This window comes from Eurosta solidaginis, chromosome 1, assembly GCF_040869045.1.
Source record: "Eurosta solidaginis isolate ZX-2024a chromosome 1, ASM4086904v1, whole genome shotgun sequence".
In the NCBI taxonomy this organism is placed as follows: domain Eukaryota; kingdom Metazoa; phylum Arthropoda; class Insecta; order Diptera; family Tephritidae; genus Eurosta; species Eurosta solidaginis.
Genome location: NC_090319.1, coordinates 159,360,548 through 159,378,946, shown reverse-complemented (window position 1 = coordinate 159,378,946; position 18,399 = coordinate 159,360,548). Strand labels below are relative to the sequence as shown.

Sequence of the window (18,399 nt, the reverse complement as noted above, 5' to 3'; positions counted from 1 at the left end):
GTCCATGTTAGCATAATAGTTTTTAATGATTTTCAATACAATTACATTCACAAAGGAACTAAGCAATGCAAAATATCAAGAAAAGAGAGAATTGAGATGTTACTCCATTACGATTTGAAAGTAATCATCAAACAAAATGTGGAAAGTGGATATTGTAGCGCACATACATACGGCGGATTTAAAGTTCCAAGAATCGGAAATCAGGGGAAGCTGCCAAAATTGTGGATACGTTTAAACTGCCTAGCTTTGCTGCAAAAAAAAAAAATTAAAATTAAATTGGAAAAACGATTTACCGGAAACTTGGTAGAAAGAATCAAACTTATTTAGTTACAGTTTTTTTGATATACAGTAGATATTTCCCAGCCCGTGTACGTAATTCTAATTAGCATTATTCATTTCTGTATAATTTTGAAAAATTTAAACGGTATTTTATAAAGAACATATTAAAAATGTATACAATTTTGCGATTTCTGCTGAAAAAGCAACAATGAATAATTAAATGACAACGAAATATTCAATTGATGTACCAAACAGATTATAAATATACAAAAAACTAGAAATCTCTATGAACATTCTTCTTGGCTTTTTCTGACACATCGTGCGACCTTTCTTTTAAATTCTGGATACGCTTCTCTCCATTCTTTAGCTGCATCAACATTAGCTGGGGATTCATCGTTGGGATCGGCCAGCATTGATATCACAGATATCAAAATTGTTTCAACGGTGTGTACTGGTAACCAGCGTTCTGATGCCTTTTCATAACCCCATTTATCATCGCCTGGTTCATGTAAAATGGAAATACAAACGTCTCCATTTTTCTCAATGTTAGGATGCCAAATTTCTGTCACGAACTTCATTCTAGGTGGACGTAGAGGGTACTCCTTTGGAAAATACAAATGTGCTTTGAAAAATCCACCTTCACTGTAAAAAAAAAAAAAAATTAGTCTGAAAATTTTACTTAGTTTTATTCTGGAGCATAGTTTATAATTTAAAAAGCAAAAATTTTATAGAACAACTTTTAGTATAAAATAAAAAGTGTCAAAAGTCCAATATCTTTGACTAAAAAATTTGTATCTATATATATAAAAGAAAGTGACGTTAGAACAAACGCGTATAAAAAAAAATTTATTTTCCTATACATTTTGTATGGTGAGAATTTTTATGATATTTTTTTGTAAGAAAAGCTCAATAATAGCTCTGTGGATTATAATAAAATATCGAACATAGACTCTCTATGTGCGCTATATGGTTAATTTCTTATACATTTTATATAAAGCGTTCTTGGTGATCAATGACGTTTATGTTTGCGGTACGTTGTGACGAGTTATCCAGCAACGAATCTATTCTCAATTTTTAAGTATTCTCGCCAAATGGACCAAATGTGTCTCGCAAAAAGTATCAGCTTACAAAGAAATTAAATGTAATTTCGCTCTATCAATACATCGCGAACGCCAATCTACCGCGAAAAATGTTTGTAAAAATTAATTGCATTGCGAACGCATTGTAACTTAAATGCTGGTTCATGTATTGCCATTAGATGGCGGTGTGTGCATCAACTTATGACAGCTTTTGACAGTTATTCAATTTTAATGAGTACATATTTTCAAACGATTATTTGTGAAATTTCAAACGACTTTTTGATAAAATTACCATTGAAAAGTTGTTTCATAAATTTTGGTTAAGTCTGGTGAAGTGGAAATTGTGAATAGTTACAGATGTTATATTTATGTGATTCCAAGTGTTAATTTCGGACTGTGCAATTAATTTTTCTGCGAATTAAATTGAATTCCCTGTTCATTCTACTCTGTTAATTAATTTTGTTGTGGAATTATATTTTCAAGATGTTTATTTTGTGAGGATTTGACATTTGTTCATTTATCAGTGCAATGCAAGTAGACTTCGCAATATCGTCAACCAATTGAATACGAACGAACAACAAATCGTAAGAGAAGAGCGCCGTGTTAATATAGCCCAACATCGTGCATCACAAACGCAAATAGAAAGACAGGCGGTAAGTGAGACGGCTCAGCTAACAATGAGAAATCGTCGAACATATCAACCAACCAGTGCACGCACTTTACCACTTTATTGATAGATCTACCAACTTTTTGGCCCATTTTCATTTTCTACCGCTTCTACCACCAAAGCCCAAAAATCTGCCAACATTTCAATATATTCGCATTGAAACCAAATACTGCGATCATTAGGTAAACGTTTTTAAATGTCGGGCACATCCAAATAACATTAAGAGGTGGCACTAACCAATCAGTTTTTTGTGAATAATTTTGAACGAAAATAAAAAAAAGGTTTAAGTAAACGATAGTCATTATTTTGTGGCAGTAATTTTGGTACATTGGAAAATTGTTGTTGAAGTTAGACGTTTCGATAAATTTTTGTTAGTATTTTAAGCTCGAAATACAGGAAAAAAGCAAGTATCATATAGGCATAAGCGATGTATATACAAATTTACATGTATTTTCCTATTTCGTTTACATGTTTTTTTAAAGTGTTATTTTCTTGAAATATGCTTTATTTGTTAAGGTTAAATTACCACTATTACCCTTTTCGCCAGAGCCATTGCATTCCCTGCTTCGTGGTGAAACACTGGAATCACGTTATTTTCTTTCAAACATTCAGAAATATAACGGATGCTTTCAAATGACTTCATTTGGAGCAAATATTATTGATGAACCTGGATTCAATCCGACGTTCAAGGTGATAAAAGATTCAAAATATTATTACAAAAATGTAGATTAAATAAATAAAAGGATATATTTTGTTATAACTTCCTCATCAACTTCACAGATCCAAGGCCAAATTCACCATCGAATTGGGGCATTATTCCCGCTTGAAGATGCACAATATAAATTCTTACAAATATATTTCATGGGCAATGTGGAAAATCAACTTCATCAGCGTCAAATAATGAATCCTGCAATGAGAAGAGGAATTCTTGGAGAACTGCAGCAGCTACTTCATGAACAAACTGCGTTGGATCGAATGTCAACTGATGACTATAAAGTTGTGATTAGAGCTGATAAACGACCGACTGGAACAAATGAACGTCAATTCAAAGCTCCAATAACACTGCTCTACAAAATTAAACTTTTTGCATTACCCTGGATCACCACCATTTTTTTTTTATTTGCTATAGTCCCCTTATTATAACATGGTCGAAATTTAAAATTCTATGGATACATTTTTGTTTTTTTTTGTTTTTTTCTAAAATTCGCCTTTTTTGTAAAGGGAGATCCATTGATTTTATCATATTTCTGGAACGGGTTGTCCGGTTTTGTTGGAGAAAACAGCATATAATAGAAAATGAAATTACCTTAAAATTGTGTAAATACCATTTTTTTTAAATAATTATTGGTTTCAGAGTTATTTGCATCGCATTGTAAAAAAATCGATTTTTTGTATTAAAAATTTTCCATATTATTTTTTACGTATTTTTGTTTATTTAGCTATTTAAGATACCTTTATTAAAGAAATTCTACAAAATTTAGTACTTGAAATATTTAAAAATAGTTTCTACTTTTTGCTTGTCTACTGTAATTTTCTGAATTTGATTCTCGTATATGACACCAATTATAATCCCCCATCATATTTTCGTTCCAGAATCCTTGATAACCCTCCTCCATTGACTTAAGTTGTTGGTGAAATCGTTCTCCATGCTCGTCACTGACATCACCAAGATTTGAAGGGAAAAAATCCAAATGGGAGTGTAAGAAATGCATTTTTAGAGACATATTTGCACCTGAAATTATATGTATATGTAATTTAGAGGTTACAATTATGATGAATATACAAAAATCATATCATATCCCTACTTACAGATTTTCGAATAGTTGGTTAGTAAATCAGAAATGATGTCCTTATAATTTGGACCCCGATTATTTCCTAAAAAGTTTGAAACAATCAGTCTAAATGAGTTCCAAGCAGCCTTTTCATCGGGTGATGGCAACGTCTCGAATGTTAGCTTTGTAGTAGGTTTTGGATTTGTGGACCATCAAACACACCTTCAGAAATTTTTGAAGCTGATGATTTTGGAAATATTGTTTGAATATAATGGAATACTTTTTCATTTTTGTTTAGCTCCTTAACAAAATTCTTGACTAATCCAAGCTTGATGTATAATGGCGGAAAAATCACGTTCTCCTTTTTTTTTAGAGCAGCATATTTTATATTGTGTGTGCCTACTTCGTGATTGGTTCTTGCTGGCCAGTCCTTCCTTACATAATGTGCGCTTCGATCTCGGCTATCCCAAAGGCAAAGAAAACAACAATGTTTTGTGTAACCACCTTGTAGTCCAGTTAGTAAAGCTACCACTTTCAATTCGCAACATATTTTCCAATAGTGTTTTTCATAATGAATATATTTTAAAAGTTTGGACATGGTTTCATAAGTCTCCTTCATATTTACGGCGTGTGCGAAAGTTCATATGCTATGGGAAATGGCCTGTGTAGGCTGGGATGTTCAGTAGGTAGGTATAACAGTTTCTATGACGGAGTGATAATTTGATTTTTTTGTTTTTATGATTTAAGCGTTCTAAGAACATCGCAAGCAATGCCTCAAGGAAAAAGTTGTATATATTTGATAACAAATATATATGACCATACTTAAATTTTCCATACAGTATGAGACATTTTTTCTTATGATCTGCGTTTTGCCTTAAGAAAAATTGACGGGGAAAAATTTCTTGAGTGTCATTATGGAGTTTTCTCATTTCTGGCGATGCCCGTAGTAAGCTTTAAAAAGACAAAGTTGCGCAAAATGTCATACTTAAATAATTTGTTTGTCAAAAACGATAATAGGCTTGATATGCAAAATTTTCGCTAAATTGGGTATTTTCACTTTATTGTCAATAAAACCAACATTTATTCATGTATTTTCACGAAATAAGGTTTCAATTATTTATAATGTTTACAGTTTTAAGACCGAGAAATAAAAATGGTAAGTTTAAAACTTTCGATTTTTTATGAATTTTTGAAAAATAAAAAAATTTTCGGTTTTGCAAAAAAAAAAATTGTATATTTTTATGTCAATAACTCCACAACCGTCGATCATATATAAAAATTTTCTTATCAAGACTTGAAGAAAATTTTGCGGTGAATCCACTGGTGTTTCTCTCAACCAATTTAGATAAGTAATTTCCAAGATATGATAAAATGAATGGAAAGACCTCTGTGAAAATTTGTGATTTTAGAAAAAGAAAAAAAAAAATCGTATCCATTGAATTTTAAATTTTGGGTGTTTTTGTACTTAGGGGGGCATAATACATCGAAATTAAATAGTTATACTTGAAAGTAATTTCTGTTGTTGTTGTTGTAGCAATGCTCGCCCCACCTAATAGCCGCGACACAAATTGTCATCAATATCCTCTAACGGGAGTCCAAGGAAACTTGCCGTTTCAACAGGGGTGGACCATAAGGAAAGGGGTGTTAGAGGCGTTGGTTCCACATTACAATTAAAGAGATGGTTGGTGTCATGTGGGGACACATTGCAAGCAGGGCATACATTTTGTATGTCGGGGTTGATTCTGGATAGGTAAGAGTTTAACCTGTTACAGTATCCAGAACGAAGTTGAGCAAGAGTGACACGCGTTTCCCTGGGGAGTATGCGTTCCTCTTCTGCGAGTTCTGGATATTTTTCTTCAAGTACTGGATTCACCGGGCAATTCCCGACATAAAGGTCCGACGCCTGTCTATGGAGTTCACCAAGGACCTGCTTGTGTTTTTCCGCTTAATACGGCTGGGTTCTGAGGTGCCGTATTTCCTCAAAATGCTTACGGAGATGACTCCTAAGGCCCTTAGGCGGTGCTGGTTCGTCAATCAGATGTCTGTTGGGATGCCCAGGTTTCTGGGTATTCAACAGAAACTGTTTGGTCAGCATCTCATTTCTCTCCCTGATGGGGAGTATTCTCGCCTCATTATGCAGATGGTGTTCTGGGGACATAAGAAGACAGCCCGTGGCGATTCTGAGAGCAGTATTTTGGTAGGCCTGTAGTTTCTTCCAGTGGGTGGTTTTTAGGCTTGGCGACCATATGGCTGACGCGTAGCACGTAATCGGCTGGCTAATTGCTTTGTATGTGGTCAAGAGCGTTTCTTTATCTTTTCCCCAGGTACTGCCAGCAAGGGATTTGAGGATTTTATTACGGCTCTGAATTCTTGGAACAATTGCGGTTGCGTGCGCACCAAAATGTAGATCCTGATCAAACGTCACACCCAAGATTTTGGGGTGTAGGACAGTCGGTAGCGTAGTGCCATCGACGTGGATGTTCAATATGGTCGACATTTGGGGCGTCCATGTTGTAAATAAGGTCGCGGAAGATTTAGTCGGTGACAATGCCAGGTTTCGCGAGGCGAAAAAAACTGGAGAGATCAGGGAGATAGCCGTTTATTTTATTGCATAGCTCATCGATCTTTGGGCCTGGGCCTGTGGCCATTATTGTGCAGTCATCTCCTTTGTTTTGATGTTTCGTTTCTGAATTGCACCGATGCCTGCCGACCACCCAGATAATTTGCGGTCCACCTTTTAAGACATGGGGGAAGGGTAGACCCTTCCAGGTCTTGCAGTAACGAGCCATGGTTGACCGTATCAAAAGCTTTTGATAGGTCTAACGCTACGAGTACTGTTCTATGGTGGGGATATTGATTCAAACCGCAATTTATCTGGGTGCTAATGACATTTAGCGCGGAGGTAGTGCTATGGAGTTTTCTGAAGCCATGCTGATGAGGGGCTAGCTGCAAATGTGCTTGGAAATAAGGGAGCAAAATGGCTTCAAGCGTCTTTGCCACTGGCGATAGGAGAGATATCGGACGATATGACTCACCTACGTTAGCTGGTTTCCCAGGCTTTAGTAGCGGGACCACCTTGGCCATTTTCCATTTCTCGGGTATGACAAAGGTGGAAAGAGACAGGTTGAAGACATGCGCTAAATATTTGAAACCCTCCTTCCCTAGGTTTTTAAGCATCGGCATGGCTATGCCGTCTGGGCCCACTGCTTTGGATGGTTTAGCGCGACCAATGGCGTCCTCAACCTCTCTAGCGGTGATGGTAATTGGTGACGCGCTGAGTTTGTGTTTATGTGCGTGTCTATTGGCTCTCCGTCTATCTTTGTCGACCGTAGGATGCATTATATATTGTCGGCAGAAAGCGCTCGCGCATTTTTTCGCATCCGACAGCACCTTATCGCCAAAGGCGATGGAAACTTTGTCTTTGTGCTTAGTCGGATTCGATAGGGACTTTACGGTGGACCAAAGTTTACCTACACCGGTAGAGAGGTTACAACCTCTTAGGTGCTCTTCCCATTTCGCCCGCTTGTGTTCGTCCACAAGCAATCTGATGCGTTGGTTTATATCCCTTATTTGGGGGTCGCCTGGATCAAGCTGTCTTATAAGGTCGCGTTCCCTCGCTAAGCTCGCGGCCTCCGCCGGGAAGTGGGGCCGGATTTCGGGAATTCTCCCGGCGGGAATGAAATGTGCCGAGGCGGATTCAATGACCTTACGGAAGGCACGCTCCCCTTGGCGGGCATCAGTCGGGATAGGGAGGGCAGCAAAGCTGCTGTCTGTTGCAGATTTATATTCTTCCCACTTTCCTTTTTTGAAGTTTATGAAAGTGCGTTTTTCGGTGACGATGAAGTCGGTGGTATGCTCGAACGAATTAAGTATGGGCAGGTGGTCGGATGCCAATGTTACCATCGGCTGCCAGTTGACGCAGTTTACGAGTTCTGCGCTCACGATTGAGATATCTGGCGAGCTATGAAAGCTTCCTACCATACGTGTGGGGGCGTCTCCGTTTATTGTGCAGAACGTCGTTTCGTCTATTTGATCCGCCAACATCTCACCCCTACTGTCCGCCCGCAAGTTTGAATGCCATAGGTCGTGATAGGCATTAAAATCGCCTAAGATAATGCGATTGTTGCCAGTGAGTAAGGCCTCGATATTAGGGCGGTATCCACTGGGGCAACAGGTGACAGGAGGGATGTAGATGTTGATGATTTCTAGATTTGCATCGCCTGACCGGACAGATAGGCCTTCACGTTATAAGACATTGTCACTGCGGTCGATGCCAGGATCAAATATATGATATTGCACAGAGTGGTGTATAATAAACGCGAGGCCGCCTCCATTTCCGCTCTCGCGGTCTTTCCTGTGGACATTATAACCAGAGCAGGTGCAGATCTTGCTGTGAGTTTAGTCTCTTGAATCGCAGCAATGCGGATGTTGTGCCGCTTCATGAAATCGACTATCTCCGTAATCTTCCCAGTTAGTCCATTACAGTTGAACTGCAGAATTCTGAAGTGCATGAGGGGTGACGCCGCCACTCTAGGGGTAAGTGAGGGGTGACTACGCCTAGGTTGTGGAAGGCCAGGACGCAATTGCTGTTGTGGCCTTGGGACTGGGCGCCCTTGGGCAAGCATTGGGGTACCCGGATGATTTGGGTTTGCGACCTGGCAACATGGCGCGATGAAACCCGTCGAGGGGTTGCCGTCGCGGAGACCAGAACATCTAGGAAAGTGGCACCACCCAAGGCAGGAGCTGCATTGAGCGGATGTCGCAAACCTATATATTCTGTGCTGGCAGACGGTGCAAACGGAGGCAGGGACTAAGAGTCTGTTTCCCTGACCTGCACGATTGCTGCCAGAAAAGAGCGGGGGAGAAGAAGACGGGGGCAGGGGCTGATGCTCAGCATTGCTACCAGCTCTACTACGAAGGTAGTAGTTATGAGTGGTATCAGCTGTTTGAGTTGTTGGCGCCGTGGGGCGCGAGCAGCAGCGGGTACTTGTTGTGGCTTGCTGAGCAGCGAAGCTGCTGGAAGGTAGTGGGGATACGCTTAGGCGTAGACTACGGGACGCCCTTGGGCGTGAGCAGCAAGGAGCCACAAAAGATTTATAAAAGTTACGTGGACGTCGGGTTTTGGGATCAAGCCCAGAACAACCTGTCCGATGCAACCATCCCTTGCACGAGACACACTGAACAGAGTATGACCGTCCTAAAAAGATTCTTTTCTGGCAAATGCAGCAAAACCATTTCTCAGGACCGGGGTCAGGAGACGGACCCGGATTGGGTTCGATACCTTCCCGGAGTAAGAGAATATGTAGCAGTCCTGCTGCAAGGAGCTGCTGGGAGGATGACAATTTGTGGGAGGGACGAAACAAATTAAATGGGGTCACACTGAAATGACAGTCCTTGGTCGGGAAAAATCCCGAGTCGCTCCGGTACATAGAACCGACTGCCTTGGGAAGCGAAAGTAATTTCTCGTGTTGACTAGTGTAATAGATGAGGTTGCAATTTTGATAGTAGGTGAAAATTTGGAGTCCCCCGACATTGTGCTGACACGTCGCGACTCTGGGCAATTAAAACGAATAGCCGAAACACATCGCTCATACGATACACTGCAATACCCACTAATGTTTTGGCAAGGAGACGATGGATATTATATAAATATCAAGATGACAAGTCCATTGACCGGTGAGTATCGATATCATAATAATTATAATAACAATCCGAAACTAATATCACTGATATTATTTTAGGCGAGGAAACCACCAAGAATATTAACGCAATAAATTTTTACGCGTGTCGTTTAATGATTCGCCAAAATGTCGACAAATATTTGTTTCGATTCCGCCGATTGTTTCAGCAAGTTTGCGTCGATATGTATGCCAAAATAGAAGTGGAGCACCTAATTTGTATACGCTTAAACCAAAGCAGCCTACGTACGGAGGAATAAATTCATTTACGGGATGCAATTTGCACCGAAGGAAATGCAGCTAATATCGGTCGGTTGACCATTTTACCGGCGACGTTCGTTGGCAGCTCACGTCATATGCATGAATATGCGCAAGATGCAATGACATATGTACGTCATTATGGTCGTCCAGACCTGTTCATCACCTTCACGTGCAATCCAAAATGGACAGAAATTGTTCAACTGCTGCTTCCTGGCCAAACATCAAGTGATCGCCACGATATCACCGCACGTGTATTCAGGCAAAAAATGCGGTCGCTGATGGACTATATTGTTAAGCATCGTGTCTTTGGGCATATTCGATGTTGGATGTATTCGATTGAATGGCAGAAAAGAGGCTTGCCGCATGCGCACATTCTCATTTGGTTAGTCGAAAAATTGCAACCTGACCAAACTGATGACATCATATGTGCCGACATTCCTGATCCTGTAACCGATCCAGACCTGCATGATGTCGTAATAACGAACATGATTCATGGGCCGTGTGGTGCCGTTAACCCACAATTATCGTGCATGGTCGACGGAAAGTGTTCAAAGCGTTATCCCCGAGATTTGACCGATGAGACCATCGCTGGAAATGATGGTTATCCACTGTATCGGCGGTAGGACAATCATATTGAAAGTGAAAGGCAATGATTTCATGGTAGACAACTCTTGGGTTGATCCGTATTCGCCTCTTCTGTCAAAAACATTCAAAGCGCATTGTAACGTCGAGTATTGCAACTCCGTTAAGTCCATCAAATAAGTTTGCAAATATGTCACGAAAGGCAGTGATATGGCGGCTTTTGATCTGCAAGGTCAAGATCGTAATGATGAAATCACGCGCTATCAATTTGGTCGATACGTAAGTTGCAATGAGGCGATTTGGCGTATATTCTCATTTCCCATTCACGAACGCTATCAGACTGTTACACATTTAGCAGTGCATCTGGAAAACGACCAAAGAGTTTATTTTAATGCAGCAAATGTCGCACAACGTATTCAAAACCCACCAGCGACAACATTGACCAGTTTCTTCTCGATTTGCCAAAGTGATCCCTTTGCACCTACGCTACTTTACTATACCGCGTTATTACACTTGGAATTCTTCATCGAAGAAATTTCAACGTAGAAAGCAAGGCGATATAATACCAGGTCATCCGGATGTGCGTTCTACTGAAGCTCTTAGCCGCATTTAATGATGAATGCTTTTACTTGCGACTATTGTTGGTGAATGTTCGTGGGCCGACATCATTTGAATCACTTCAAACTGTCAATGGTATAGTATTGCCAACATTTCGTGCGGCATTCCAGGAGCTCAATTTGCTTGAAAACAATGCCCATTGGCACACTACTATCGCCGAAGCAACTATATCCGCATCTCCAGTACAGTTACGCACATTGTTTGCCATTATTATTTCCACGTGTTTTCCATCGAATCCATGTGAATTGTGGGACAAATACAAGGATGACATGTCATAAGACATTTTGCATCGTGCTCGCGTCCATTCAATGAATCCCAACATTGAGATGAATGAAGAGATGCACAACCAGGCTTTGGTTTTGGTAGAAGACATGTGTTACCTTATGTGCGGCAAACTATTAGTCAGGCTAGGAATGCCATCACCAAATCGTGGAATAAACGATGCTTTCGAACGAGAATTACATCGTGAACGTGAATACGACACAAATGCATTAAGCCAGTTGTTAGAACGAATGCACCTGTGTTGAATCCCCAACAGAAAGAAGTGTACGATACAGTGATGAAGGCAATTGATGGCATATTTTTCCTTGATGCGCCTCTTGGCACTGGCAAGACATTCCTTATATCACTTATTTTGGCTACAGTTCGTGCAAGATCGGAAATTGCGGTAGCAGTGGCTTCTTCTAGAATAGCCGCTACTCTGCTGGAAGGTTGCCGAACCGCTCATTCGGCATTAAAATTGCCATTAAACCTTCAAGCGCGTGCAGAACCAACCTGTAACATCGCGAAACAGTCAGCAATGGCCAAAGTTTTGGTAAGGAGCAAAATAATTATTTGGGAAGAATGCACCATGTCACATAAACATGCGTTAGAAGCCCTGAATAGCACCATGAAGGATCAACGGAAATATAGAAGAGTGCTTGGAGAAAACACTCGTAGGCGCGTTGGGAGTTTCTGTGTCGCCTAATCAAACTGAGACACGCTACTTTAAACAACGCAAAGGTTCATCACCTCAAAAAATTTTATGTGTGAGTTTCTCTTTGTGCGAAGTAAAGCATAAAGTCAAGAGTGCAAAATCTCTGGCAAAGAAGAAACTCACTACTGAGTTTTTTCAAGCGCCAGTGATAAGAAAAAGATCTTTGTTAATAACAGTTTAGCAAAATTTTACAACAGAGATCTGTACGCTGCTGTTAGTAAAGTCAAAAAAGAGAAGAGATACAAGTATATGTGGTTTAGAAATTCTAAATTAATGCTAAAAAGAGCTGATAATGACGATGTTGTTGATGTACGATCATTTGATGATTTGTTCTGGATTCCAGACTAGCTTTTTGTTATTATTATTTTTTGTTTGTTTTAACTTTAAATATTAATTAATGATCTCTACAACGATAACTCTGTCATTAACAGCCCTTTTAACAGTATAAATCAGCTTATTCCCCTGAAAAATGTACTATATATTGTAATGAATTTTGGGAAATCCTTGTTATTTTACATCTTCTCTAAACGTTCGAATCGCTAAATTGTTGAATAAATAACTCCAATATTCAGTAAGGCAAAATGGTCTTTATTAGAATACTTTGAAAGTACTTCACAATAACACTTATACTTCACAACTAATTGCGTGTTTAAATCAAACTGATTACTGACTACTCAGCTTGCGCTGCTTTTATACTCTCCGTCTTCATTCGCATATTTCTACTAAAGTCTGGACGTTTCGCATGTGTGAGAACCAACTTCGGCTGATGACTACATGTGTTTGTGAGTATCTCCGGTGGGGGTTGTATAGCAGTACCAAATCTCCCTCCAGGAAATCTTCCGAATTATTGTTCTTATCGTACCTGTGTTTCATCCTACTACTCATTATCCTGGACCGCTCCCTCACACTCTGTTGTTTGGTCAATGAACTACTTCGCAGGGCTTGATCTTAACGGATTGACTTTGCATCATCAGTATCGTCTTGACGGTTGACAACAGTAGTGCGCCCTGGCTTGAAACCACCCTTGCATTCTTTCTGGGAAATCATTTCTTTCGTTTTAGTGCGTCCATTTGGGTTTGTCAATGCCGGTGTTTCTCTCGCAGGTACCTTTGATTTTGCTTTGTTTGGCCCATTCGTTCCATCAACCTTTGCCCGATCTACTGCCTTCTTTGGTGGTCTTTTTGGAGCAGTTTTGATGATACCCTTGCTTCCTGTTCTGACAGCTGCGACGATATGCGAAGCTCTTGTGCTTTCAACTGCTCGGCCATATATGTCTTCTGTTCTTCTACTTGTGTTTCCATCTTGGATGTAATCTGTGGCGACATTTCTGAAATACGCGTTTCTTGTGCTTCAATCTTTGATGTTATGCGTGTCTCCTGCGATTCCAGATGGGATACCATATAGGTCTTCTGTTCTTCCAGTTGAGATGACATTTCGGTTGATATTTGTGACGACATTTGCTTCAAGACTGCTAGTATCGCGTTAGTGTCAACACTTGTCAATGGAATCAGTCTCTATCTTCTCCTCCATTTTAGTCGCTGACTCTTCCACATCAGGATAAAAAGTGTGCTCATCAACGCCGATTCCTTCCAATTCCATAGCTTGCCTTAGTCTTGCTTGTAGCTCGGATTTATTGCCGGTAGTATTTAATCTACGGGTTTCCAACTCCTTTTTCAGATGGTGAATCTTCAATTCATTCAACTTCGCCATATCCTTGTTGTCCTCTGGAATTTATTCAACAATTCCTCTCTCACACCAAATGTAACGAATTTTGAGAAATCCTTGTTATTGTACAACTTTTGCAAACGTTAGAGTAGCTAAATTTTTGAATAAATAACTCCAATATTCAGTAATGCAAAATGGTCATTAGACTACTATGAAATTACTTCACAATAACACTTATACTTCACAACTAATTGCGTGTTTAAATTAAACTGTTTACTGACTACTCAGCTTGCGCTGCTTTTATGCTCTCCGTCGCTTCATTCGCATATTTCTACTAAAGTCTAGACCTTTCGCCTTCTGCTGAATCTCCTGCTTGGTAATTGAGCTACATATATGCGTATGCATGTGTGAGAACCAACTTCGGCTGATGACTACATGTGTTTGTGAGTATCTCTTCGGTTTCTTGTATGTATGTGTATAAATGATGATTTATGTGTTCATGTATATACGAGTGGCTGCTTCATGTTTTTTTATTGTTGCGTGATTATTTATTTAGTATCAGCTTAGTGATGCTAATATTCGTCACAATATAATTCACCAAAAGATACGTAGGCTAAGGTCAAACCTCGATTCATTACTACGTAATTTAGAAATATTTCCAGTTTACCCAGATGTCCTATTTGTGTCGGAAATATGGATTTATTCACACGAAACGGTTTTTATGACATTAATGATTATAACTTTTTTGCAAACAATAAAGATGAGTATTCTGCAGGAGGTGGGGGCGTTTTTGTGCGCAATACGTTTAATTGTGAAAAATGTTAGGTATAGCTTTATGAGTGCAGATGTTTTAAAAGTCTTGCTAAAAAATGGTAACAAGTTTCTATTCTAATCTGTGTTTATAAGCGGCACTCAGAATCTGCCCAGCTCGTTCTGGAGCTTTAATGGCTAGTCACGGATTCACCTTTTACTTGAATGAACCGACTAGGAATTCTTCTGGGACTAGGAATTGCCTGGATCATGTTTTCTGTAGACTCAGTATTTTATGTTCCTGTACTGTGGTAAAATTTTGATCTTAATATTACAGACCATGATATGACTGGTGTCCAACTAGGGTATCTTCTGCATACGAAAACAAAACACAAATCAAATGTTATGTTATAAATTATTGAATACTTAATGAAAAGTTGCGTCAAGAAGATTGGACTGATGTTTACTCGGAGGTAGACTTTTCAAAAGCGTATTCCTTATTTTTAAACATACTGCACACTTACATACAGCTTTCCAGTTACATCTACGTTCCGGGTAAGTTTAAAATCGAACTTAAACCATGGATAAGTTCTGACCTTATCAAGACAATAAAGCTAAAAAAACAGAATATGTGTTAAATGTAGGAAGCATCCAACCAATAGGGAGCTTCGTTCCCGTTACAAAAAGTTGTGTAAGCAATTAAATAAGGACATAAAACTGCAACGCTATACTTATTTCCAAAATAAGTTATTAAATTGTCGCGAAAACCACAAAATAGAATGGGAAGTTGTTAATAGCATTATAAACAGGAATAGTAAAGATGGTGAGCGGAATATTTCTTTAAGTGAATGCGGTAATGTTATTGACAACCCCTCTGCTGTTTCTCGTATTTTTAACGATTTCTTTTTATCCGTTGGGCAATCTAATGCTTCTTCATGCGAATGCATCTTGTCTGGTGGCGGCACAATTAGCTCGAGCAAAGTTTTTTGTTTGAACCTTTCTCAGGCTCTGAGATCCTAATTATAACAAAAAACCTAAGCAACTCTGGTTCTTGTGATCCCGACCGTATTTCTAATAAGTTCCTTAAAAATGTTGCCCTTAATCTATTGGACGTTTTGAAGCACTTATTTAATGCAAGCGTTTATTCAGGAACTTTCCCCGAAGATTTGAAATGCGCAATTATTATTCCTTTGTTTAAAGCGGGTAATAAGAAAGACAAAAATAACTACAGGCCGATTTCTTCCTTCTATTTCTAAAGTTTTTGAGAGGGCTGTTAAAAGCCGTATTTTGCTATTTTTGGAAAGTAAGTCCTTTTTTAGGCCTGCCCAGTTTGGGTTAGAACTGGCCGCTCAACCGAGGATGCTTTATTAGAATACAGTTCTGTCTTTCAAAGCATTTGACTCAGTGGATCATTCCATTCTACTCAATAAATTATATTATGCCGGGTTTCGAGGATTCATACATGAGTGGTTTGTATCTTATCTTACTGGTAGGAAACAACGCGTTAGTATCAGCGGTGTTCTAAGCAATTCTAATCCAATAAAAATTTGCGTTCCACAGGGTTCTGTGCTTGGTCTGTTTTTTTTTTTCTAATATATGTTAATTCAATTTTCGATATCCCTTTCTTGGGAAAGGTCACTGCATTTGCATATTATCTTACTATATCCTATGGCTCCTCGAATACTTTTGATCTGGTAGCCAACATAAACTACGATGTACATCTTTTAAGATCCTGGTTTGCTAAACACAAGCTTGTGGTTAGCAATAAAACCAAGCTTATGTTTCTTAGTTCGAATGCAAGAAAATCTCCAGATGTAAATATTGTTTTTCATTCCGCGATTTGTGAACGCTTTGCGCGTCACTTGTGCAAGAAGTTTCTGTCCGGTACGTTTAATTCGCTTGCTACTTGTAGCAGCAATTGTTTCATGATTGACGCTATTGAGAACTTCCAATACCTAGGAGTAATTGTCGACCAGAAAATGAATTGGGGCTGTCACATATCCCGTCTTAATATCTCCTTTACGCTGTTTTTATCATCTAAGAAGTTGCTGCTCTAACTTTACTATTAAAACGGTCTATTATGCTTTATCTAATCTATATATTAATACGCTAACAAAATTTCCATACAATCAATTGACAGGCTGTTTCGCATAGTTAGCGTACGTAAAATCATATAAAGTTATATGAATCGATTCGTTTGTATCAACCGCAGTGCATAGGCCTATATTTTGGTAGCAAATATTCCTCTATTTGTTTATAATTAATAGAAAAAGTTTTTTGTAAATCTGTCCAAATATCGACATTGCCATCTGTAATACCCATTATGATCACAAACCCCCCTGAATTGGAAACTGCAAAAGCTGCATTGTCGCGTTGCTCAAATGTTTCATCTCTACATATGTATATATGCGTACGCGCCAAACGGTGAGAACTACTGCCATACTCATTTTCATTTCAAATAAAATATTGCGACGAGTATGAGTCACACTAAGTGATACTCACATCCCTAGTCTGATGCTAAGTAAATGAAGTCACAACAACAATAAAGCAGACAGTCACTTGTATCTACATAAACGAATCAATCATTATGTCTACACATATGTACGTATACGCAGCTGAGAAGCAACGCACAACCACATGCATATATCTGAGATACTCCCGAAAGTATGCAATGAGAGAAGCTATAAAATCGTGCATCTGTAGTTACAGCTGAGAAATTTGATAACTGATGGCCAACTAGTAGATTCTGGAAATGGAAGCGCCTAGATGATCGAACGAGGAAATCAGAGAGTATAAAAGGCAACAATGGTAGAGGCGCATAATTCAGTTTTGATTAAGACGCTATCTGGCGAGCAATAGCGGCATTATTTATTGTGAAGTACTTTAATAAAGGCCATTTTTCCATTATTCAATATTGGAGTTATTTATTCAACAGTTTAGTGATTCGAACTTAGTAGAAGATTGCAAATAAGGGGAGTTGCAAATAAATTCGTTACAATTGGTGTCATAAGAGGAATTGTTGAATAAATTCCGAAGATTGGGAATACAACTTGGACATGGCAAAGTTGAGTGAATTGAGGATCCAGCAACTGAAAAAGGAGTTGGAGAACCGTGGATTGAATACAGCCGGCAATAAGATCGAACTTCAAGCACGGCTACAAGAGGTAATGGAGTCGCAAGGAATAGATGGGGACGAGTATGTCTTTTATCCTGATGGGGACGAGACAACAACAAAAATTTAAGAGAAAAACGAAACATCGCAGACAGTTACGAGCACAGACTTGAACATGATTTTGGCTGCAATATCTGCACAAACATCGACAGTAACAGCAATGTCGTCGCAAATGTCAGAAGTGTCGACACAGATTACATCCAAGATGGAAACACAGCTCGAAGAACAGAAGACATATATGGCATCCCAACTGGAATCACGGGAGGCACGTATTTCAGAAATGACGTCGCAAGTGTCATCTCAACTGGAAGACCAAAAGACATATATGGCATCTCAATTGGAAGCTCAAGAGGCACGTATATCTGAAATGTCGGCAGACATTTTGGAACAGGTATCACCAAACTGGAAGCGCAGGATGCAAAAATGGCCCAATTTCAGGCAGAAGTAGATGATTTAAAATGTCGTATGGAGCAGTTACAACTAAATCGCCCAGTTGTTTCAGCAAACAATCCAAAGGTAAAAACACCATCCTTTGACGGCTCTGTTCCTTTCCAGGTGTTTAAGATTTAGTTTAAGAAGACCGCAGCAGTGAACAACTGGAATACTGAAGATAAAGTTGCTGCACTGTTCATGGCATTGAAAGGGCCTGCAGCTGAGATTTTACAAACCATTCCAGAGAGCGAACGGAACTGTTATGAAGCATTGATGGGTGCTCTAGAGAGACGATACGGAACTGAGCATAGGAGACAGATATACCAAATGGAGTTACTGAACAGCTTCCAGAAGCCTGTTGAAACATTGCAAGAGTTTGCGTTGGATGTTGAAAGGCTGGCACATTTAGCGAATGCGGACGCACCCGTGGAATACACTGAAAGGGTAAAGATTCAGAGTTTTATAAAT

General features: G+C 39.2%; 1 protein-coding gene and 1 long non-coding RNA gene across 2 annotated transcripts in view; both read right to left on the bottom strand.

The window, feature by feature from the left end:
* The window catches only part of LOC137236912 (uncharacterized), a 429,807-nt gene that overhangs the window by 190,981 nt on the left and 220,427 nt on the right, over positions 1–18,399 (bottom strand). The gene's annotated exons all lie outside the window — the stretch shown is intronic.
* The window catches only part of LOC137236909 (ubiquitin-conjugating enzyme E2 G1), a 207,782-nt gene continuing 189,765 nt past the window's right edge, over positions 383–18,399 (bottom strand). Inside the window, exon 3 of the mRNA XM_067759998.1 lies at positions 383–921. Coding sequence (XP_067616099.1) covers positions 564–921 — 358 coding nt within the window. The 3' untranslated portion in view covers positions 383–563. The remainder of the gene's footprint in view (positions 922–18,399) is intronic.